Raw genomic sequence first — 25765 nt, forward strand, 5'->3', positions numbered from 1 at the left:
ACACCAAGAACCCTAGAGGGTTAGGTACATAATATGCTATCTCAGAAGTCCCTTTCTACTTTAATGCCCTCTTCAGATATTCTGGAACCAGAAAAAGGGAACACGCATGATTTATCTCCAAATGACCAACAGAAATATAATAGTCCTGCAAATGGAAGAACTATCTTTGGTCTCTCTTGGTTCTGGTCCTCCCTGCATGTGAGGTGTGTCTGGGCTGTATTAAGATGGATAACAAAGTCATTGAATTCTGTATCTGTACCTGTCCAGATAACAAAAATATCGTCAATGTACCAGTTCCAACATTTAATGTTGGAGCGGTACATATTGTCTTCATTGAGGGCAAACTTGTGTTCAATGTAATGCATGTAGATATTAGCGAGATTTGGAGCAAAAATTGCTCCCATGCCCGTACCCGAGCACTGCTCATAGTATTGGCCACCTGACACAAAGTAGTTACACTTTAGGGCAATACGCAGATGGCTAATGATGAAACCGGTGGGCCCCTGTATTGGCCTACATCGTGTTTTGTGAAGACTCTCTATAACTTTTATACCAGTCCGTAACCGGTACGTCTGTTACATGTAAAAAACCTGACACTGAACACATTGCTCCGTTTTTCCCATCAATAACATGTACGCCTTAGGAAGATCACGCACACGCACCTAGAATCGTCTTCCACTCCGAAAGGCTTAGGCCCGGTTCCCAAGGTTACGAGATACCGATTGGCCTATCGGACTCAGATACCGGGCTCCACTCACTTCCCTGCCACACTCGCAAAGCGGAAAGGCGAGAAACTTGGCTTTAACTTCACTCTAAGCCGAGCTCTCGGCGTCATCACACCAAAGTCAACAGACCGGAGGGCAGCAGATTGATTCGCTAGCCTTCCCAGACGCGAAGATCGGATTCGCACAACAGCATACTAGTAAGTTACCCGTGCTATGCTCCACACTGTACCATTCCCTTCTGGGCACCAGAAAACCGTTTTTAATACGCACCCTCGTCTTCTTTCAGCAATTGACACACAGAATTCTCCAGGGCTGGAAAAGAGTACAACTAATGGAAAATATGCTATGGCTGTAGCAGGGTGTCAAAGGAGCCCACTGACTTTATTTTTAGGAGCCAGTCCTCCTCATCGTGAGGTAAGGCTAACATTGATAAATCTGTCCACATCCGCAAATTGAAGCTATCACCTGATGTAACCTTAGGTTTCTTTTCTTTTACCTCATCACTGAAGAACCCGGCTGGGTCCTCACGTGAGTTTTTTCTTTCACTTTCCACGGGGTTCATCACGTTCTCAAAGGCTGCGCCCCTTTTTAACATCCAGGTAAATTTAACTACGAATCCTTCGATAGAGATTCTCGCATCTGTGCCGGTACAATGGGCCTAATGCTTTCCCCATTTTAATTGTAGATGTCTCTACACTAGGAGTCCTGAAGTGACCCCACATTCACAGAAGGGTCGAAACGCCGTTGACAAGCTTATGGGACAGACCATCACACAGCTAGTGGCATTGTATATCTAGGCTGTAAAACTGTATATTGCTGGGTCATTACTTGGAATTTATGGAAACCTCTTGTGAACTATTGATTGTATATAGTCACTTTTTTGGTTCCATTTCACTTGGGGACACAATGCACAAAGTATTACGCTTTTTTGAATTTAAGAAAGTGTTTATACTATTTACTGTGTTTTATATAAGCTCATAGAGCAAAACTGTGTAGAAAATTAATTTTGTTCTCAGACATTACTAGATCCTTCATAATCGCGATTGTGCATATACATTGCTTGAATAATGTTTCCTTATTAGCCACTGGAACCGCTATTTCCTTGTATATAACTAGTAGCCTGGTTCCTTGAGAGTAGGGTTCCCCAGTCTTAAGTTGTGACATCAGGAAGTCTAATGAGCAGCCCTTTGCTAGCAAAGTCTTCATTAGATTTCAGTGCCTGGATCTTCACTTTCCAGCCACAACCACAGGCTTGCAGGCAATACACTCACTTCTATTGACTTGGGGAGTTGGACTCTCCCCTCCATCTTGTGCCCTGCTAAACCAGAGGCATACACAATAGATCCCTCTTTGCTTTACAATTAATAATGGGTGTCAAAAATGAGAAAACATCCACTACAGCATTTGCGGAATCTCCCTACCGACGTTTGCTCCCCACCATTATTTTAAGTTTCCAGCCCCTGAACTGATCTGCTGTACTTGCTGAAGTTGTGGTCTAGTTGTAGCCTAGCACAGCACAGACTTTTTGCCTGATTCTAATCTATATCACAAGTACCAATTGTAGTGCTATCCTCACTTGCAAATAATGTTGACTGTCCAGAGTCCTGCATTCTCAAATTGCATCCTGTCTCAATAAGCATTCTCTATATTTATAAAATCTGGCTTGGAAAACTTATCTTGACTTAAAATTCCTCTTTGTTGCCTCTCCTTGTCCCATTGCAATGACCTTCTTCTCCCTTTTCTATCACCTGTGTGTCCTTTATCTCTGGGCATGACCTTCTCTAAGTCACTTTCACGTTTGTCTTAATCTCTACTAATGTATTTCTTAAATGTGTGCAAATCTCATTTCAAAGATCACAGTCTGTTTTTTTAAGCCATACCCCTGCAGAGTAACAATATGTAACTTCCTCTAGATCAGGAATTAATCTTTCCAAACATCTGCATGAGCTCACATACCTTCCACCCCCATTCATAAATCCTATGAATTCAATCAACTACAATGAAACTGGAGTGAATGCATGGAATTCTATGGTTGAGTGCATAAGACTAGTTCCAATAATCAACCAGGTAACAGCAGGAATAATCTCTGCACATAAATTGTTTGGAAATGCTTGCAGGCTCCTTTGCACTTTGAAGCTCTTCAAAAAACAAAATGCGTTGTTCCATCCACCCGAGAATGGACAATCTTGAAGCTGTAAGGAATTTCAATCTTTTGGGTGAAGAAGACTCCAGACTGTTGGCAGATCTAGACAAATATTTGTGGGGGTTTTAGAAAGGATAACCTGGGAAACTGAATGTTCTTTTTCTAGTCAGGAGTGGCAAGTCATATGCCAGTTAGGGAGTAAGGCCTTGAGAGCAGCCAATTTCAAGAGAATGGCCTTTCTGTTCCGTTGGTTGGCATACTTTACACCCAAAGCCCTCAATAAAAAATACCCAGAGGTTGAGAATAGATGCTTCTGCTGCCAGGCAGTAGGAGAAGGGGCCTGGCTACATATTTTCTTAAGGTGCCCTAGTTTACGGCCTTTCTGGGGTGAGATCTTCTTGGCCTTAAGTCGAGCGATTCAGAAGAAGGTGGATCTAGAGGCTGAGGTTGCCCTCTTTAGAATCAGTATATCTAGGGCAATTTCGACAAAAGTGAGAAGACCTTTTTAGCCATTTTCTCCCTCGTCGCTCGCTCCCTAATTCGTCAGAATTGGAGGTCGGTGGAGGCACCTACATATGAGAGGTGGTTAAATAAAATTAAACGGACCAGGATTTTTGAAGAACCATACACAAGGCGGGTGGGTGCTACTAAAAAGTTTACTGCAATCTGGAAATATTTAGGTAATCTTGAAACCCCGACTGATTAGTAGTCTTATCTGAGGTTGGGGGGACTGGGGAAATTGGGGGAAATGTGCTCTGGGGATTCTTGTGGTAGATTTAGCACTTTTGCACTTTAGTATATTAACACTTTAGTAAAAATGAATTGTATATCCAGAAAGTTGGTATATTAATGCAAATGGTAAATGTTAAGACTCTAAAAAATCAAATTATTGATGCTTCTTGCACTTATCTCGCACTTTCATTGTATTGGTTTTATCCATGTTGGATATGTATTGATCTAACGATGCTTCCCTGTCATTTATTATGAGTGTTATGGCCCTGATGCTCTGCTCAATACAAAATAATTAAAAAAAATAACATTTGTGTGGATTTTGCTGACAAAGGAAACTCTGTCCAATCAGAGTTGTTCCAGGCAATCTAAACAAAATTGCAGATTTGTGCTTTAGACACTATCAATTTAAGTGATTAGTGTCTTCACCCTACAATTTTCAGAAAGCTTTCTTCCAGATTTGGGCCCTTTTCAATAGACCTCTTTACCTCTAGCTTAAACACTAAACTCCCTTCCTTTTCTGTTTGGAGACCAATGTTCAAGCTCTGGCATGAGATGCTTTCTTTCCAGATTGGTCTTTACTTCTTAATTATGCCTTTCACATGTTCATCATAATATCTCATATCCTGCCTCTGATTCATCTACCGAATGCCTCATTATGTCTTTTAACACCCTTATGGTAAAATCAACCTTGATTCCCTTACCATTCTGGAGCTGTAAATAGATTTCACAATACTTTTCTCACGTTTTCCCAATCTAATCTGGATCCACAGGGACATTGTCACAAAATGATTCTTAATCAATCCCTAGTTGCGATGATTTGGAAAGTTTAATGTAGGCATGGGGTACGCCAGGAATTTTGATGGACACTGCTCAACTCATCCATCTATCCTGTGTTTAGGGAACCACCAAAGTTTACTGATTAACTTGGATGGTATAGCTTAGCTGGTATCTGGACAGGGGCTCAGATCCCTTTTCAGCAGATGTCATTTTAATGGCACATTCTTTAGCATATTACGCGGTCACTTAATATTCAACGTAATTATGTTTTTAATCCTATTCTTGGCCAGCGTAACGGATTTTGCATTAAATGGGAGAAGGTAATTCCAGAGAGCTTCCAACAAAACCTAGTGAATATCTCCCAAAAAGAAATTACTAAGTGTTTGACATTAGAAGAGAATGAAGAACAAGTCTTGAACTCTTTTAACAAAATTTGCTGTTTAATTAAGCACCTTCTGACTCGAGACCCTCGTAACACAGTTAAGAAAATACCAGGGTGGTTTGACCCAAATTGCTCTAGGGCATTGCGGGAACTCAAAAATGCACTGCATGCTACCCCACTAGATAGAGTTCAGGTTCAAGGGGCTAGGCGCAAATACCGTGCCGCTTTAATGAGAAGGAAGAAAGATCTAAAAGCTGAAGCCTGGGAAGCCCTCCATACAGCAGCAATACAAAAAGACTCTGCTGCCTTTGGAAGGCTGTGAATGCTCCTTTTATCAAGAAAGTCAAGGTCCTCGCGTAGATAATGCTATCCCGGCCAGGGAGTGGGTATCCCACTTCCAGGCCCTGTATAGCAATAAGGCTCTGCCTGTAACAGCTTGTGAAAGAAGAAGAGGACTCCCCGTTTCCTCTAGAAATTCAATTCAAACTAGAGGAAGTATATAAGGCACTAAGGGAGTGCTCAGCCTCGAAAGCACCAGGCCCCGACTCCGTCCCTATTGATGTTTTTAAACTGTACCCAGACCTGTGGGCTCCTCTACTCACTAGAGTTTTTAATTGCATGACAAAAAGAGGTTTTATCCCAACCTGGAAGGAGGCCATCTTAGTCCCGATATATAAGAAGGGGGACAAGAATGACCCTGCCTGCTACCGTCCCATCTCTCTCTTAGATGGCTTTATGAAGCTGGCAGGCTGGGTCATTCTTGCTCGCATTCATGACTGGGTGGAGGGACAGAATGTGTTGTCTCCCTTTCAGTATGGGTTTAGGGGAGGGCGGGGGACAATTGAGCAGGGGCTAAATCTTTCACTAATTATTTCAAAATATATCCACACAAGGAAAACAAATCTGTATGTGACCTATGTGGACCTCAGCTCTGCCTTTGACTGCGTTTTGCACGACAGTCTTTGGCAGATGTTGAGGGACATTGGGCTGGACAATAAAATAATTGTATACATCAGAGAACTCTATGTGGAGGCAGGCGCCCGAGTTAGATATGGTCAGAGGGGGGAATGTACAGATCTTTTTAAGATTAGCAGAGGGGTAAGGCAGGGCTGCATCTTGGCCCCCCTGCTTTTTAATTTATATATTAATGGAGTGGGTTCTTGCCTAACACAGCAGTACCATGATTACCCTGTAATCCAGGGCAAACCCATTCCTATATTACTTTACGCTGACGATGCGGCCATTCTTTCACAGACTAAGGTAGGACTCCAGAAAGCTGTACACACCTTCACTAATTTTATGAACGCTAGAGGGTTATGTGTAAACGTCTCGAAGACGTTTACTATGTCGTGTGGCCCAAAAAAACATAGACAACCATGCCCAATTGTTCTAAATAATAGGAAGGTGGAGTTAGCTGACATCTTTTGCTATCTGGGGGTCCACTTCGACAGACAAGGCACTTGGAAGCCGGCTGTGAAAGCACGGGCTGTGGCTTTTAACAGAGCAGTCGGGGCTCTCATGAATTTTGCGAAAAAAATAGGAAATAGGCCAGTAATGGAGCTCCTCCGAATATTCAAAGCAAAATGTGTGGCTATTGGGACCTACGGGGCCGGTATTTGGGGCTGGCAGCAATTGGAGGAGATCCAGCGAACTGAGAACAGGTTCCTCCGATTCATAACTGCTACACCAAGGAGCACCCCAATATATGTATTACATGCCGAAGTTGCCCTCAATTTCATTATGGATACCATAAAACTTGCCCCAGTCTTACTTTGGCATAATGTCTGGACCAATCCTGCCACAGAATTGAATAGATCTATTATAGAGGACTGCCTGAACTGTGACGGGATGAAAAACATCAAATGGCTTATTTACATTAAGAACTTTGTAGGTGAGATTGGTCATCCTGAATACTTTACGGACCCAGCCTCATTGGAATCTATCTCGCGATCTACGTTGAAAAAGTCGTTGCTGGAACACCTGGAATCACAAAGGTGGAAGGGCGTAAGGACAAAAAAATCGGTCATGAGCCACGATGAAGTGACATCTCAGAGGGGTCTTCAGTTGTATCTTGCATTAGAACACCCCCTACATCATCGCAGGCTCCTGACTTACTTCCGCCTGGAAACCTTTTACAGACTCATTTCATTCCCGACCTGCAATGACTGGGCGAGGGGAAGAAGGCTGTGTCCCTGTGATGACAAATCATATCAATCAACCATACACTGTACCTTGTTCTGCACTTATATAGCCATTCCCGACGACAAATTTTAAAGCCTTTATTGCTAACTTGGGGCCTAAGGAATTCAAGAGAAGCCTATAATAAACTTAGGTCCTTAGATGATTGTCTCACTATTAGCACAGTGAGGTTTTTTCTGAATACTATTTTAAGAGTGAGAAAGTCTATCGTCATGGGATAATAGGAGTCAGTGAAATGTTTCTCTTTTTATAATCATAACTTATTTTAACTGTCTGTACTGTTTTATCCATTTTTTACTATTTTAAAGAAGTCAAACCTTAGCAATGTATAACTTAGAATGAAATATTTGTTATTTTAAACTGTGATTTGTAGTTGTATACTTTTATGAATTGTTACTTCAATTCGAATAAAGTTTATTTGACTGACTGGCATGGTATGTATTATATAGCATCTACCACAGTGTACATTCAGGCCAGAACAGCCTGTGCCCACCACCCAGCCTACTCGACCCCTACCTTAGGTCCCTCAATACTGTATCCAGGACCCCCAAATCGTATCGAATTTACGAGGGTGCCCTCAACCTCTATATACCTCGCGTTCTGCCACTGGCACCAGTCAAGATCGTTTTCCCATTCCTGGATTGTTGATGGTCTACTCGCTCCCCAAAGTCTGGCTCGATTTTGCTTTACCACCCCAGTGGCTATGGAGAGCCAGAGTAGGGTATTTGAGCCCTTTTTCCTCTCTGGTCATACCTAGGATTTGTCATTTGACCTCCAATGGGACTGTTAGTCCTGTGACCACATTCATAACCCATGTGGCCTCTCTCCAGAAATGTTGGGTTATTGGACAAACCCAGATTGTATGGTAGAAGGCACCTGGTTCACCACATCCCCAGGCACATATGGCAGAGGTGCATCCGCCAATCTGATGTAGACTGGAATGGGAGAAGTAAGACCTATGCAACACGTGGAGTGCAATAAGGCAGAGTCAGGCTTGTATAGCTAACTCCCTGGGGCTTTGCAGGGCCTCTCCCCACTTCTCATCCTCCAAGCGCCCCACATCTCCCACCCATGCCCCACGTTGTTCATTATTTTTTTGTAGATTAGGAACTTAAACTGTGTTGGTCAACATGGGATCTAGGAGCAGTTAATCCTCTATGGGGAAGTAGTCAGGTAGATGTTCTCCCTCAGGCAGGAGGCACCTATGTGTGTGTCCAAGTTGCAGGTATTTAAACAGCTCCCTTTGTTCTAGGGCATATTCCATATGAAGCTTTGTGAAAGTTAGCAATGATCCCCCTCTCCAGACATCTCCAAGTCTGTCTACCCCATCAGACTCCATTGAATGTGGCTTTGCCGTTTCTTCATCTCCCCAAGTCTGTCACTGTCCCACAGAGGGGTTTCAGCTGTCAATTTGTCCCCCCACCCACCACACGTGCACCACTGCCCGGTGTGGAACCGAAGTACATCTCCTTTCCCCTTCCCATACAGGAGGGCCGGTTATCCCCGGTTACCCATAGCCCAGTGGTCCACTCTGTAGGCTGGTTCATTCCTTCCACCAAACACCCAGCAATTCAGCACTATCAACTGAGCTGATCTCTAGTAGCCTCGGAGGTCCGGGACAACTAGGCCACCATCAAAAGACTCTGCACTGTAGTCTGACTAGGGATATATGTGCCCTACCCCCGTCCCAGAGTAGCGAACGTAGTGCACTATTGACCTTACTGAAAAAGCTGTTGGGGACTCTATATGGGGTGTTTGTAGTATGTAGAGCATGCAGGAAAGAGTCATCATTTTAAAGAGCACAGCTCTCCCCATTAAGGAAATTGGCAACGTCACCCAGTGGGTCACATCCTTCTGGCAACAATCTAATTGGGGGAGAAGGCTGTGTTGTCAAATGTTCTCCTAGCTTCTGTTCACATGGGATCCCAGATAGAGAAACACCTGATTCTCCACTGGAGCTGGGCATAGGCGCAGATTTTCTAGCTCCCCCCTCGAGAGCGGAAAGATCAGGAACTCATCCCAATAAATTTGGTAGCCCGAATAGCTCCCAAATAGGTAAATAATGTGAAGAACCTGCAAACTGGAGAAGCGGGGCCTCGACCCGTAGAGCAGGATGTCATCCATGTACAGGGAGATCCATTCCTCCCACTCCCCTCCACCTCCGATTCCCCAGATCAGGGGGTCCTAGTGCCCCCAAGCTGCCAGTGGCTCCAGGGCAAAGAACATCGGTGACAGGGGCAACCCTGACCCCTACCCCGCCTAATGTGGAGGCTCACAAGGTGGCTCCGTTCACTCTTGGCATAGGAGCGCTATATAATAGACAAACCCATGAACAAAATTTAGGGCCAAACCCTTGTCTGACCACGAAAATGTAGGCCCATTCATTGCAATCAAAGGCCATTTTCACATCTAAGGAGAGCACTGCCCACTCCTCTGCATCTGGTTTCGCAGTCATATGCATCACTCCGTAGAGATGCCATAGGATGAGGCGGGTGCTCCGTCCCAACATAAACCTGGATTGATCCAGGTGGACCACTGACGTAATAACGTCTGTCAGTCGATTGGCCAAAGCCTTGGCCAATACTTTGGGTTCCATATTGAGCAGAGACATATGGCATGGTACAAACTGCAGGCCACTGCGGGCTTGCCCTTCTTGGGGATAACCATAATTGTGGCCGTTCTCTGGTCCACCAGGAGGGCTCCTCCATCCTTCGCAGCCAGGTAAATGTTGAGGAGATGAGGTGTTATCTTATGGGTTACACATTTTAACAATTCAAAGGGGAGTCCCATGAGTGCCCCCTTAATTTCCTCTACTGTCAAGTATCAGTCTAGATTCTCCCGTCCTTCCCTAAAACGACCCTCAATGTCACGGTTAGGCAGGAGTTCCGTGCAGTTCCCCTCAGTCCTACAGGACACAGATGTGTATATGTTCTCATGGTATGTTGTGAATGTGTCTGCCATATCCCCACATAGCCGTGTGTACTCCCCCCATCGTAATGAAGTTTGGTGACCCAGTTCATGCTTCTATCTCATTTCTCCAGCCAGGCAATCAGCTTGGTAGCCTGGATGCCCACATGATACAGTCTCCTCTGTACCGCTAGAGCAGGGGCCCTCGCATCCTTCTGAGATATGTACTTAATTTCTCGCTGATGAAGATGCAAACAGTGAACCAGGTCTGCCCCAGGGCCTCCCCCTTCAGGATTTCATCTTCTAAGAATCTAATTTCTCTTTCCAAGGTCTGGTATTGTGCCATGCCTTCCATTTGCTTGAATTCAATAAGCCCCTGGGCCAGTCCATGTAACACTGCCTTGTAGGCTTCCCAAAGGAAACAGGGTTAAGCCACCAACCCTTCATTATGCTGGAAGTAGCATTCAGTGCCCTCAACTATCTGGTCCTACAGTTTCCTGTCCTTTAAATGCAATGCAGCTATTTGGGGTGGCAGAACTGTCACCCTGACTGATCCTACTAGAAAGGTAATCACCACTTTCTGTTGTATGTTGTAACCTCAATAAATCAAAAAACCTCATGGAGTCCGAAAAGAATTTGAGGGGAGTTCTGCCCGAGTCTCCTCCCTTTTTTGGCCACCTATCGTACGTCATGGACATTACATCGTTCATAACTCCCCCCAGGATCAGGAAGCCTATTGGCATATACAGGAGCAATGCACCAAAAGCAGTGAGCATGTCTCCCTGCATCCCAGGAGGGCATACACATAACTCAGGTTGAGACTGTCCTTCCCATCAACCCATCTGGAGTACGTATCTACCCAAGGAATCACACCAGGTCTGACCCGGTGGTGTATGATGAGGAGTAGCCTGCAGATGCGATCAGGGTATATCCCCATCTATCCAGACCCTGACAGTGTTCACCGTTCAGGGGAGTTTCCTGTAAGAACACTAGGTAGGCATCTGTCGTTCAATATATTGCAGCATCAGGATGCGCATTATCTTGGAACCCAGCCTATTAACATTCCAGGACATCATTTTTAAGTCCAAGTGGTTACCACTTCCATTGAGTGGTGGTCTGAGCGATGCCGCTAATGCCTACCGTGTTGCTTCTCCCTGATATGTGGCTATCCCCCTACCCTGGCCCACTTATTCTCCATTGCTCCATTGAGCTCATCAAGACTGCTGCTAGAACTACTCTAAATTGAACCATTCTACAAAATACCCCCTCCCTGCTACTCTGCACCATGGGTCTAGAACTGCCCACCTCCCCAATTCACAGAGCCCCTGTTGCCCTCAAGTGTTGCTGGAACAAGTCAGGGGGTTGGCCGCTCCACCCGCCTTGTCCCGCAACCACATAGTGCCAGCTGAACCTCTATTCTTGAAGAAAACTTCAAAGCCACCCGCTGGAGGCCCAAAGGGCCATAATAACACCCACATGTCTCTATTGGGGTGAAATCATCCTAATATTTGCAGACTCAGGCCCCTTCCCTCAAAGCAGCGCCCGGTCTAGTCCCCCATCCCCAGGCTGTACAGCAGGGCCATGCTGTTTAATGTCATTGTCCTCGGGCGCCCAGGTCCACAGATTCCCAGTTCTCACCTTTTCCACTGTGGCAGGCCTTATCCACGGGGTCGGGCCGCAGGCCGCAATACCTTGTTTGTCTTGCAGCCAGGTAACTTTTGGATCAGGCTCTTTGTCCCACAGACAGCCCTCCTGACCCGGGGAGCTCCCACCCTGATCGTTCCGGGGTCGTTCCTGCATGGGGCCCCGCTACTGCTGCAGCTCCTGCATGCGCCAATCTTCCAGGCAGTCCCATGCCTCTGCATGTGAATGAAAGAACCATGTTTCTCCTTGGCGAGGACTCACAGTTTGGCTGGGAACAGCATCATATTGAAATGTATTTCTTATGTCAAAGCCTTAGATGCTTGTTCAATACAGTATACACATTCAGGCATTTGTTTCAGTGTTTGTAGGAGAACCAATACTAATCTAATGTCTGCCCATTATTCTTATTTTCCTTTTCAATCCAAACTCTTTATTAGAAATTGCTTCAAGGTGTATATATAAAAAACAGCAGACCTGAGAATGCCTTTCTGTACAGCTCCTTATTTCCTTTGGGAGACAGTTTAAGCCAGTGCCAATCTCCTCTTTACCTTGCTGTGCCAATTTGGTCCTGAGTCTAGGAGGTATTGATACCAGTGCGTTTGGAGCTCATTCCACAAGAGGGGCACTAGTTTGTAAAGGCAAGTGTTATACCATCCCTTTTATAACTGGTAATACCCTCTCTTTTATATTCAGTGTTTTGTGGAACAACTTCCTCATCGAATGAACATTTAATAGGCATAGCTGACATCAGATTGAGTGTAATCCCTGTGCCATAAGCTTCATGAAGGTAAAGTTATGTTGTTATATTGAAGGAATCTTATAATGAGCACCAGTACTTCACAAGGGCTCCTGGAGCTAGTATCGCTGCAGATTTTCAACTCTATCACCAAATGGAATGCATTCCATAACAAGGAAGCAAGTACAGAGCAGGTTCTTCCACACATGTGAGTTCTTGTAAAATGAGGGGGTCTTTAGGAGCAATTTGCGTGAGGAACAAATTGTCCTCAATGGGTTGTGCTTGACATATTTTTGCATAAATGGGTTGTTGAGCAGCCAAATATTTCTTGGATATTAAGGCATAGAACTTTAAAAATATACACTGTTGAATAGATAACCAATGTAGTAAGCATAGCATGTCAGCTGAGTTACTTCTAGTTGGGCAGCTTAATTTAGCAGAATCTGTAGTAGAGAGGATTTAATATACAGATACACCGAGTAATACACTAAACTGGAAGCGATGAGTTCTGAGGCACTTGTTTTCCTGCTATTTCAAGGCAGCAGCTTAGAAATATGATGAATTTAAAAGTTATCTTAACCGTTCTCACTATCTATGGGCACTGGACAGTTCCCTAGTGTAAAAGCACATAATGAGTAGTTCTATAAAGGATTCCAAATCAAATTTTCAACACTGCTTGAGCCTTATCTGGATTCAATTGTATAAAATGACTGTCTATCCAGATTTTTACTTTTGCCATACAGATCCTCAGAGATGCTTATCCTTTTAGCTGAAGTTGAGGCAAAAAGGAAACATATGTTTCATCAGCATACCTAAACAGTTGCATATTGAAACAGTTAACCAAAACTAATAAAGGTTGAAAATAAAGGTTAAACAAATACATAGAAAGAGCTAAACCCGGGGGACTCCGCACTGAAAAGACATAGGTTTTGACCCGGTTTCACGCTCTTTGAGCGAAATCATTTGATAATATCAATGAGTCGAACCAGTCATAAATTGCTTCACCGTCGTTATTCTAATGAGACTTTGAGGTTGCCAGTGTTAAATGCAGCTGACTAATGTAACAATATCTGTGCATTGACACTGCCATCATATGTAGGTCATTCAGAGCTGCCACTGCCACTGCCACTACCTCGGGCTCCCTCCATTGGTAAAAACCTGCTTAGGCATTGTCTAACAAGCCTTTGGACTCCATATTAGTGTCCAATTGCCTTGATACATACTCTTCAATGATCTTTGATATTACCGCCAGCTTAGTAATAGGATCATAGCTGACAAAATATATATTTGTTTTTATTTCCAAAAATTGGATAACCCACTGTTTAATAGGACTTATAAACAAGTCATCGGCTAATAATTTCCTATCGAAGGAGAAGGATCTTCAGGGCCAAGAGAGGCCCTGGACCGGTATATCAAAAAGTAAGGGATTATGATCGGACGGAAGTCTAGGATAAATCTGGATTTCAGCTTTCGCCACAGCTGTCCTGGATATGAAAAAATATTATAATCTGACAAACGTATAATGCAGATATGAGAAGTATGTGAAACCAGGGTCAGGGTATCTCCTTGTATACCAAACGTCAACCAGACCGTGATCTGATAGAAGCTGCTGCAATGCCCTAAACACCTTGGACCTGATTCACAAAGGTAAAATAAGACAGAAGTCTAACTTTACTACTTTCGGTATTCGCAAATGTTATGTTAAAGAGTTTATACCGCGCACGAACACCGAAACGGTTTCTTGGCGCTCATAACAGACATATCGAACCAGGGCAGAAGGTTTTTACTCAAAGGCCGCTTTGAAAAGGTAGGTTTTTAAAGTTTTTCAAATGCAAAGGGCATTTACTACTCATAAATGCCCTCTGTGAATATGGAAAGTCCTAAAGTTCAACTTTTGGTATTTACAAAGGGTATTTACCAGTAGTAAATGCCCCTTGTGAAAAACAAAAGACTTAAAGTTAGACCTTCGTCTCAGTTCACTTTTGTGAATAAGGCTAGGTTTTCTTCACCTTTCACTGGTTATCACCTGATTGTAACTCAGGGCCACCTAAGTGTATGTCAAGGTCACCACAAAAAATCACAGGTGTAGGTTAAGAGGCAAGCTCTGTATTAAGAGAGTCTAAAATCTTTGTCTCATCCATGTTAGATCCATAAACAGAGCATATTACAAATTTAGTGGAGCCATCAGCATATTCCGCAATCATCCAGCGCCCATATATATATCTGCCAGTGTCCTGTCGGCTGCTCGTATATTTGACTTTGCCAAAATTGCTACACCTCGCTTTGTGGCCCCCTGCTGCGTACAAGCTAACACAGTGTACCCTACTTCCTCCATCACCCTGCCTTTATGCCACGGGATGTGAGTCTCTTGTATACACAGTACGTCAGGTTGTATTACTCTCAACTCCATTGCAACTTTCTGTCTTTTAGCCCTATTGTTCAGGCCAGACATATTTAAAGAGCAGATCCGCAGCTTCACAGCCATCAACCCATCATATATCTGGTTAAAGGACATATCTTCCTGTTGGACACATACAAGATAATTACTATGAGAATCTGTATACCAACATCTTGCTTCAGCATTACCCTACCATGACTCCTCCTCTCTTCCCTTCAGCCCTCCCCCAGTGCAATCTCCAACCCTTACCCAGTAGCCCCTCTACCCGCATCCCCCTTACAAGTTCCCTCCTGACCCCTGACAACTGCCCTTCCCTGTGAGAGCCTACCCCTCTCCCTCCCAACCATCGAGGCATAAGAGTCTGGGTAATGGAAGCTGCCTACTCCATACCTCCCCATCCAAGACATATCCTGCCATGTTTCACTTGCATCTACAGAATCCCCCTGCCCACCAAAAATGTTTACCCAAATACCACTAACCAGCCCAGAACCCTATTTGTTAACCTAGAATGATTGCAAATACTCCTTGGCTTGCACCTCAGAAGAAAAAAAAAAGGTGTTTGGCTCTTACAAATAACCCTAGGTTTTGCAGGGTTAAGGACAATTACGTGGGCCCCTTTACCCTGAAACTGTGGCATTAATTTCCAAAGTTGCCATCGCTTCTCGACTTTTGCATGGCAGAAATCAGGTCGGATAAATAGCTCATAACCTTTGCCTGCCCTTTTCCTGTCTGGTCGTGCAAGATCGTAAACAGCCTGTCGAGCCTAAAAATTATTTAGACAAATTAAGGTTGCCCTAGGTTTAGCTGCTATATGTCATGCACGCTGACGCTATTTAAAGGGGAACCAGTTAGCTCCCTGAACTTCCAGGTCACAAGTCCTCTGAGTAATCTCAGGGAACACTTCTGTGAATAATTCTACAGTGAATTTCTGACCATGCAATCCTTCCAGGCCCTCCAGCATGCTAAGAACTCTGAGGTTGTTTCTCCTGAGACGGTTCTCTAAATCCACCAGCTTCTATTGAGTATCATCCTTCTGAATCCTTAACAAATCCGTAAGAGCTTTTAGGACTGCAAGTTCATCTCCCAATGTTGAGATTCGAGACTCTGCTTCACTGATCCTCTCTGTGAATTCTGAACATGACTTGGCAACTCAGTGAATAGATTTCTGTAGTTTAGGGCATGTCCCTTGAGCTCTTTGGCTCTCCGTCTTTGCCTCTTCCCTATGTGCCATAATGCTCTGATAAATGACAGAGTGAGATTTCCTCAGAACACTCCAGTGAGCCCAAAATGGTATGCAAGGGTGCAGCTGCCCCTGTCTTCCCCAAGGCAAGAAGAAAATGAGTAGTACCATGCCAGCGCCCCGCAGTTTCTTTTGAGTCTGCCCCCTGGAAGATCTTTCTTCTTCCGTACTGTGCCTGAGCTAATATCCATATTCCAGTATCCTCCTCTTCAAGATCTTCCAATCGCTGCAGGATGTCTCCCCAGCTGAACAATGCTTTGTGACGCAGGGAGTCTTGTCCTCAGATGAATTCAATGGATCTGAAAGGGAAAAAACGTATCCCCAGAATCCGTCTTCTTCAAAGCATCAGGATTATCCAAACTATGGCTCTGGTCAGCCCAAGTCTGGCCCTTGTAGCCCACAGTCTCTGATTTCTTAGCTTTCAAGATCACAGCCCGAAGGTTCTCTGGAGTGCAACATCCGTTAGCGTGGCTGGTTTGGAGTGTCCGTAGTGTACCGCAGCAATTTCTGTAGCTGAGAGAGATGAAAGTGTAGTGGTGGCCCACGGAACTGCCACGTCAGAAATTCCCCCAACATTCTCCAAAACCACTCCAGGTCCAAAAGCCTCACCTTGCTCATCTTCCCCCCATTGTCAGAGCCCACCTCAGTGCTCTGGTTAGTGGTCTGAACAGACATACAAGGCTCCGCTTGCTGGATCCGCAGATTACCTGTAGTAACAGCACAGTCATCTGCACTGGTGCATGTAGATTAATTTTCTCTTTCCACCACAGAGGATTGGCTCTTTTTATTTGTACCTAAAAAAAAACGTGATGGAACCGTTTTTTCCCACGATCGGCAGGGCAGGGTCCCTCCAAGGTGCCTTCCAGATTAACAGTAGTGCCGTCTGCAACATGCTACACTCCAGTGGTGCCTTTTGTTGACCCGGAAGCATCAGCCATGTTTCACCCCTTTTGCGATCTTTGGCGGCAATAGAATTGCTGGAAGAGAAGTTGTACATCCACATACAGCAAGGCCAGTCGAGAACCACAGGGGAGATGGCAGGTGAGGCGAAACTTTAGAAGCAACAGGAGATGGAAGTTACAAACAGTCAAAATCATTCCTACAAAGGACTCTCCAGTTGCACAGCCAGGCTTGTGATTCCACAGTAGATTACAACATGCCTGGGGAGTTTAATCGGGAGGGAGGGAGAACGCATGCAGAGCCGACTGAGCAGCTGCCGCCATCTTGCCTCCTTTGCCGCCCCCTCTGATCATAGCTGACAATATTTGAGACTTCTACACCCTTCTTTTTAATCAAGGGGAGAATTAGCCATAGGCAGAATAAAGAAAAAGAGTATGCAAACTGATATTTGATCCAAAAGAGTTAAGAGAGTAGTTGATAAGAGACAAACTAGAATAATTTCTGTGACATACCTCCATCAATATTTTATGCTCCTTGAAAGTGACTGAATTTATTATTCTACCCAGGCATGATAGTGATCACAACACCCTGCTAGCAACCCTTGAGCTCCCTTTAAAAATGGGATCAAGAGATCTAGATCCGCGTGACAGGGATGGGCTATTTCTCTCTCTAACAACAAAAGAAAGGTCAAGTGGGCGCAGATAGAAGCTGGCCATACTCTACGAAAGTATCATTCCTGACCTAACGACCCTGTCAGACCTGATGGACTACTGGGTTTTACCTGAAACTTACAGTAGATTAGGGATCATTAATGATTCCATCTACTATAAACTAAGAGAAGCATTTTGCAGACCCTGCCCGTGGGCCAGAAGGAGCCAACAAAAGGTTACGTGGTTTAATAGCAGCTGTAAACAGGCAAAGGAAAACTCTTGTAGAGGTTATTAAACCTAAATTCCAGAGTGCCATCAAAACAGCTAGGGCCCAGTATAAGAACAGTATTGCTTCTGCTAAGGTTGCCTGGGGAATAGATAAATGGGACAGGTTAAAAACAGCCCTAGATGCCAAGGATCCAAGATTATTCTGGAACATTGTTGCGACCGGTAGCAGTGAAGGTCGGACTCCCTTGGACGTGAACATAGCGACAGAGAGTTGGGTTACCCACTATCAAGCCTTGTACTCTTCAACATTAGACAATGGTGCTAAGGAATCAACATCTCCCTTCACTCTGCCTATCACAGATATAGACTCCCCTCAAATCTCCTTGGCTGAAGTTGAAACTGCAATCAAAAAAAATCCTATAGGAAAAGCCGCAGGTCTTGACAATGTCCCCGGAGAGCTATATAGAAAAGAGCCCAAAATTTGGGCCCCATACCTATGGCTGATTTTTAATGCCATCCTAAAAGGAATGAATTTACCTGAATCATGGCTGGGGGTTGAGGTAATTCCCGTATTTAAGAAGGGCTGTCCTCTCCAACCCTCAAACTACAGACCCATCAGTCTAATAGACATATCACAAAAGGCCTTTGCAAGGATCATTCTTGACGGAGTTCAGACCTTGCTGCATGAAAACAAAATAATGTCCCATCTACAGGCTGGGTTTAGAACCAAAACCTCAACTATGGACCAGATATTTAGGCTCCAACTCCAACAGATATTTAGGCTCTATTGGAAAACAGTAGTATCGGAGGGGGGGGGGGGGAAGAGCCTTTATCTGGTCTTTGTTGACCTGTGGAGTACCTTTAACTTGGTTCACAGGGAGACCTTGCTGAGAGTGATGCGGGAATTGGGGATACCCCCATATCTCCTAGAGATTATCATTCGGGTCCATGCAGGGAACTACGCCTTGACGCCCATTGGGCTAAGTATGCGCATGATAAGACTTACATCATTCAGGTATGGGAAAAGGGGGGACCTCACTACCCCAATTCCGGTCAATAGGGGAGTTAGACAGGGGTGCGTTTTGGCCCCCACCTTATTTTGCATTTACATCGAAAGTCTGGTACGTGCCCTGAGCCAATGCACGAACATCGATGCCCTGAAGTTGGCTCGGAGCTGTGTGCCAGCGTTGATGTTTGCTGATGATACGCTACTCCTGTCTAAGTCCCCTAAGGGGCTACAAAGAATAATGGATGGATTCTCACTTTTTTGCAAAGACAGGGGGTTGGAGATAAACATACAGAAAACCAAATATATGGTTTTTAACCACATCCATGCTGGTGACAGAACCACTCCGTCACCAGCCACGGACGCGCTGTGCTGGTGACGGAGTGGTTCCGTCACGGCCCGACTGGCGCGCCTGTGCTGCAGTGATTTCGTGCCTGCGCAGCGCGTTCTATTGAGTGGGTGGGGACGTGACGGAACCACTCCGTCACAAGCACATCGCGCCCGCGTCTCGTGACGGAGTGGTTCCGCCACGAGCATGGTGGCGCAGCACGGCTCCCACTCACCCCCAGCGCCGCGGTGGAATTACCACCAGGCCAAGGGGTTAACCCCGGGAAAACGCTTTATCCCGACCCCCACCTAAACGGCTCACCCCTAGAGAGGGTTAGCAAATTTGAGTACCTGAGGGTCACCCTGAATAAAACAATTACCTGGGGACCCCAGGACGCAAAGGCAAATCTTAAATGAACCCAAATCTCGGGGGGTTTGGCCAAAGTTTTTAGGAACACTCATCACAAACCTCTGAGCCCCGTCTTAGAGATTTATAAAACACAGGTGAGAAGTGCGACACTGTGCTGAGATATGGGGCCACTCAAACATAAATCCAAAACAAACTACTCAGACAAATAGTTGGTCTTCCGGCATGCACCCCTTTATTTCCTCTCCGCTTGGACCTAGGAGTAAGACCAATCACCCAGGTTGTAGGATGTAGACCACTTCTTTTCTGGCGAAGGATATGGGCTACGCCGGAACTCGCTGTATATAGAACTGAGCTAGAGGAGATTCTTAGCACTTCGGGAACAGGAAATTTTCATGGCTTATGTATGTCAAAAACTGTTTGATTGCTCTAGGCTTTTGTAACTTGTGGGAAAACCCCAGATTAGCCTGTGTAAGTATTACTAGGAAGGCCTTGATAAGAAGATATTGGGATGTTGAAATGGACAAATGTATCTTAGCCCTAGGGCTTGCTCCAGGCTGTCTATATTTCTAGATGTGAAATGTACATATATGCTGGAGACTGTACTTGACGTTATTTATCCAACCCTGGCTAGGAAACTTTAGTTACAATTTTGACATGGTTGTCTCCCGCTCAATGCATATACTAATCAGTGGGTAACCGGGCGGGATCAGGGCTGCCCTGTTTGTCCAGACAAAGAGGAGACTGACCTGCACATGCTCTTTTTCTGCTGAAAATATGTCAGAAAGAGCTTATAAACTTGTGGAAGAACTTGGGATCCGGACACTGTAAGGAAGTCTACAGACTTTTAAAAGCGAACACGGACTTGCACATCGTATTTGCAGTTTCTAGGTTTTTGTGTCGTATGTGGTGAGCAAGGACACACATTTTAACACTGTAATGATTTTTAAACTATTTATTATTGTCATTTTTGTAAATAATGACATTGTCTGGTTTTTAGCGTTTTTTAAATATATTTTGAATGTATTCTTTCTTGCTGCTTCTTTTATGGCTCACGCCGAAATAAAGAATTTTGGACTGACTGACTGACTGAAAGTGATAGAATTGTTCTGCCATAAAACATATACTGTTCATGCAAGTAACATTATGCACATTGAATTATATGCTCTGTCTAGTCCCAATAAGAAAATAGTCAACGTATGTGCACTTCTATAAGGCTTTAAGTGAACACAGGCATGGAGGCTTTTGGGAACCATCTTGTTAAGGTGTGGCTGCCTCGAAGGGGGTTTCGTTGATATTATATTTGCATCATGATCCACATCGAGGTAGCAACATCATTCACGTTTGCCATTGAAATTGACTGTAAACAGTCAAAGAGTGCCGTAGTGAAAAAAGTACAGACAGATTCAAAGGTTCCTGTCATGAGGAGTGAAAAAAACTATTTTCTCGAGACATGTTGATTTTGCCATTTGAATTGTAATCTGCTACGGCGTGAACCCAGCTGTGAAAGCACCAGTTGCTTAGTTTACATCTGGCAGAAAGGGCTGATTTTAGTGCTGGTGGCTCCAGGTGCCACAATCTTTGTTGATACCCCTCCCCATGACCTCCTCCTCAGATTCCTTCACTACCATCCAGCCAAAGTGCTCCACAACGCTTTAAAGCCCTTCTCTCACAGATGTTTCATTTGTATTAGAGAGCTGGTAAAGGCTGGCTTTACCAATCCACTAAGCTATTAGCATAAAAAACAGATCTGTTCTTTGGAGCAGGCATATTAACCTACTGCGCTACTTTATGGTGCCTCAAAACTGCATCCAGACAAAACTCACATCTGTGACCCGCTTCCAGGTCAGCGCCTGGTGCACTGTCCTAAAGCCAACCTTGCTGGTAGGTTGGTTGTTAACTCAATATTATACTTCATGGAGAAGAGCAATCGATTCAGGATTGTATGTGGAGTGTAGCTTAAGGTTATGGATGTTCATTGGGAAACCACTAAAATTACCAATTTTGGTAAAGTGTGAATTATTAACTATTCGTTCTCTTTAAAAAGATATTAGAGCCAAGTTGAATCATCTCAAAAAGAAGGAATTGTTCATATGGCGAAGCTGCCATAAGAGGGGTCAGGTATGTGCAAACAAATCAGTATTCATTTTTGTTTTAATAACATTTTAAAATGTTAAGAGCTTATTGAGTTGCTTGTCAGAATATGAGATACATACCAGACGTTAGCAGAATGGATTAGGCAGTACCTAGGAGCTTTCACAACATGTTTCGATTCCTGGCTCAGAATATTAGAAGTTGGTTAAGTGGGATCCCAGCAGGAGGTGGAGCCAGCATTGTGGAAGGCAGGCACAGCCCTATTTAGGCCAAGGTGCTAACTCCTCCCACCACTCCAGTTGCAAATGCAGTCATTCAGCCTAGGGCTGACTCAGCCAGCCCTGGGGAATCCCCAGCCCCTGTCACTCTCAAACCAGACAGTCAATACACAAGCAGACCAAGGCACACAGAAGGGTCAGACAAGAGAATAGCAACTTTCTAAAAGTGCTGTACTCAAACACAGGATTTAAAAACAACCTTTCCTAAAAGATGTGTTATTAAATTCTGAGTTCAGGGATACTAGATACTTATGTCCTATCTTGTTCCTATGGGAAGAAATGCTGTTAACCACTGTAGCCAGCATCCCCCATGTTAATCTATGGAGCAAGATAGCCTTACAATAGTGAAAAACGAAAATGGCTGCCATCCACTATCAGAGCATGTTGCCTGCACTAGTACATGCTCTACCTTTTACATGCACTGCACCCTGCCCAGGGGGGTACCTTGGGCCTTCCATAGGGGTGACTGATGTGCACAAAAAGGGACGGGTTAGGCCTGGTCAGTGGGGGCACTGACCAGGAGGACATGGCAGTTTCTAAACTGCACACAGGCACTGAAGTGTCAGACCTGAGACATCATTTTAGGGCTACTCCTGTGGGTGGCACAATCGGTGCTGCAGGCCCACTAGTAGCATTTGTCATCACCAGCACTGGCACACTCAGTGCACTTTACTAGGGACTTCATGGTGATACAAATATGCCAAACATGTATATCCAATCAGAATAACACTTTACATAGGGAGCACTTACACTCTGGCACTGATCAGCAGTGGCAGAGTGTCCAAAGCATCTAAACCAGCAAAAACGAAATCCAGCACAGCATCAAAAATACAGGAGGTAGAGGCAAAAAGATAGGGGAAAACCACGCCAAAGATGCCAGGTCTAACAGGGATTTCGAATTTTTCTTTCAAAGGCATTTTTAAAAAAATGTGATCCTTGCAAGAATGGATCAACGTTAGGGACTTCTAGTGGAATAGTACATTTAATGATTACTGCAACAGTCAGGTTCTACAACTTATTGAGGCTCGAATCAGAGTCTATGATAGAGTTGATTTTATTTGTCACTATTTTTTTTATTTTTGTCCATAACATGATAGTATGTGCTTAAAACATTTTTTAAACTATGAGTTTGAATACAGGCCGGAACATTATCATTTCAATAGGAACATGAAGCTGATTTCAAAACTAAGATTTTGTAAGTCATGGGCATATCTTGTAAAGATTTTTGCTGATAGGAATTAAGCCTGGATTCCATTCCAGGCGTTACAGTTTGCTCTTGACATATTTGAAAATAGCTGTTGTGACACACGATTGGAGAAGCAATTAATGATGAGGCTCATATATAGTGGAGCACTGTTTGAGAGAGTTTGGTTTGTTCACTTCATTGTGGGAAGATGCTAATCAGAGTACTCATGGTATGTAAGGGAGGATAGCTGCAATATACTGTTTGTTATCACACTAGATACCTTGCATTATTTTTGATTTGGTGGGGGTCTTGTGTGCTTCTTGCAGATCAACCAATAATATTGCTAAGGAAAATTCTAGCAAAAATGATGTTGGGTATGTGGCTGTTTGCTCTTTGGTAAGCTATAGCTGTGTGTTGAGTAGTGGATTCTATGTTGGGGAATGAAAATGTGTAGCTGTTGTGTTATTTGCAGCTTAGTATAGTAAAAGTGCAATAGATCACCAATAAATACCTATAATTGGGAGGTTCTGTTGTGCAGCCAGGTAATGGAGGCTTTTTTGTTGAAATATTAGGACATGGAGCTTCTGAGGATATTTTACTATTTCGTACAACAAAAGTATCATAGATAGCAAGTGCTAGTAAGATATGTGTTAATGCCACCCTTTCTTTTGGACTCTGGGTTTTTGACAGGCATCAATGACACAAGGGTTTTTCGGTGTACCATACAGAGATATGAAGGGTGACAGATGATTTTGCTTGCGAGTCTATGAAAACGTTTCTCTCAAGCATTATGAAGTGCTTAATATACTGTATGGCTCTTAGCAATATTAGGCTCACATGTTTTTTTTTCTCATTATTTTGGTTTCTATACGGAATTACGGTTTGGTAAAGGTATACTCAGGGAAACCGCTTATCACTATCTAAGGAAACTACGCACAACGTACCTTGATTAAGCTTCCCAGAAATTTTTATATTTGAGTAACTGTTTGTGAGAACTTAACTATTATGGTTTTATTCAAGAAAATGGAACTTAAGGTGGTTTGTCTATAGATAAATGCGGTTAGACTGTCCTATACAGATAGGACAGGTTAGCTTAACAAATATTCTTATTTTCCATTTGTAAATGTGACTACGACAAGGTATTTTAGGAGAAAATCTCATTATAGTTATGAAAACCATTAACAACTGACCATGGTTTAGCTTTTTGGTAACATTTCATTTTGGTAAGTGTGCATATGAGTAGGGCCATTTTTAACTCTGTTCCAGGCAACTATTGCCACTTATTGCTCACAATGTACATGCTTGTATGAGGCATCTGTGCATATCTTCTTTGCAGACACCTAAAAGATTTCAGGGGAGTCTGTCTCATGCTGCTATTCATCATAACATTAATGTGAGGGGAATTCCATCCAGGGTGTTTGATACTATCTCAAGAGATGACTTTAAAATGATTTGGGCATGTCTGTATTAGTCAAATGACACCTTGACCAATGAAGTACAGACAAGATCATTATTATTCATATTTTGCTGGTGTGAGATACAGTTGGATGTGGGAGTATGAAAATGAGAGGAGGTGGAGGTGGGTAATGCAGTGAAGGTGGGAGAATTGAAAGCCTGTCTTGATGTCGCTGAAGAGCTGTGGTGGTTCCAGAGGTGGAAGCTGCAAAGGAGCATTTCCTTGGCTAGTTAACTCACTAGTCAGCCCTGTATAATTTAGGACTAAATACATCTTGAAAACTATCAATGAGAGTGAGTTGATCTCTTTGAACTCTGTATTAAACATGGAATCCAAAGGCAATACTAGTCAGTGAACCAAATTTCATACCAGAGGGCTAATGGACTGAAAGATCCATTTATCATGCCTGTTAAACGTGTGATGTGTGGGTAAGTCTGACATTAGGACCACCATGACCAAGATCTGCCACTCGATCACTCACAGGGTGAGTTGGGTGATGGTAGGATTAGTTACTGCTCCTTTCACTAATATGTTAATCTATGTAATCTTATACTGTGTTTATTGATGTGTAATTTGGTACACTTTTTTCAATTAAAATCAGTGTACATAGTTGGAAATATACCATTGAATGTTTCTACTCTTCAAATTTGTTTGTGTTAACTGTGGGCACATCCGCTTTATCCCTAGCTGTGTTTGAAATTAAGGCTTGCCTTACCTTGTGTAGCACTGTAACTAATGAAAAACAATTCTAGGGAGTACAATCAGAGTGCTTCACTTGCAAACAAAGATAACAAAAAAAAGTGTAGAAGCCCAATATTATTCTTAGGCATCTGCTACTGGTGCTGCTGAATGCTAGTAGGGTTTCAGAATATCATGGATGCCTAGTATTGATTCTACCTTTTGCCTACTTCTTCCACCACCTGTACGTAACACCCTATGAACAGTTCAGTTTCGTCCTTTCATTCTCCCTTTCTGTTTTCCTATTTTTTTTTCTGCCTTTTCTCGCTCTATGTCAAGGTCAAACTCTGGTCATGAAAAATAAAACCTGTTCTCCAAAGATGAGTGCTTGTGCCCACCACCTGCAACTACCAGCACAAATTAGGCACTGTCAATTAATCTTATTTTAGCAAAGATATTCAAATAAAAAGGAACACACCCATCACAAACATGACTTACCTGAAAAGACTGAAGAAATGAATTAAAATAAATGAAGACTATCTGAGAAATGTCGTCTTCACCAGGGTTAACGAAGAAAAGCATGTATGTTATTCCTAGGAGGGGCAGAAGAACTAATGTAGCCTTCACAGCCTTCCTGCAATTAAGAGACAAAAACAAAACACATTAGACTTTATGTGGAGGCCACATCGAAAGACCAGTGGTTCTTAACCTG

General features: G+C 43.7%; 1 protein-coding gene across 2 annotated transcripts in view; it reads right to left on the bottom strand.

The window, feature by feature from the left end:
- Positions 1–25765, bottom strand: part of CRHR2 (corticotropin releasing hormone receptor 2) — a 1496074-nt gene that overhangs the window by 155507 nt on the left and 1314802 nt on the right. For both annotated transcript variants that reach the window (XM_078665281.1, XM_078665282.1), the window contains one exon: positions 25552–25687. In XM_078665281.1, the coding sequence (XP_078521407.1) occupies positions 25552–25687 (136 nt within the window). The remainder of the gene's footprint in view (positions 1–25551; positions 25688–25765) is intronic.

The sequence above is a fragment of the Lissotriton helveticus genome, chromosome 10, assembly GCF_964261635.1.
Source record: "Lissotriton helveticus chromosome 10, aLisHel1.1, whole genome shotgun sequence".
Classification (NCBI taxonomy): domain Eukaryota; kingdom Metazoa; phylum Chordata; class Amphibia; order Caudata; family Salamandridae; genus Lissotriton; species Lissotriton helveticus.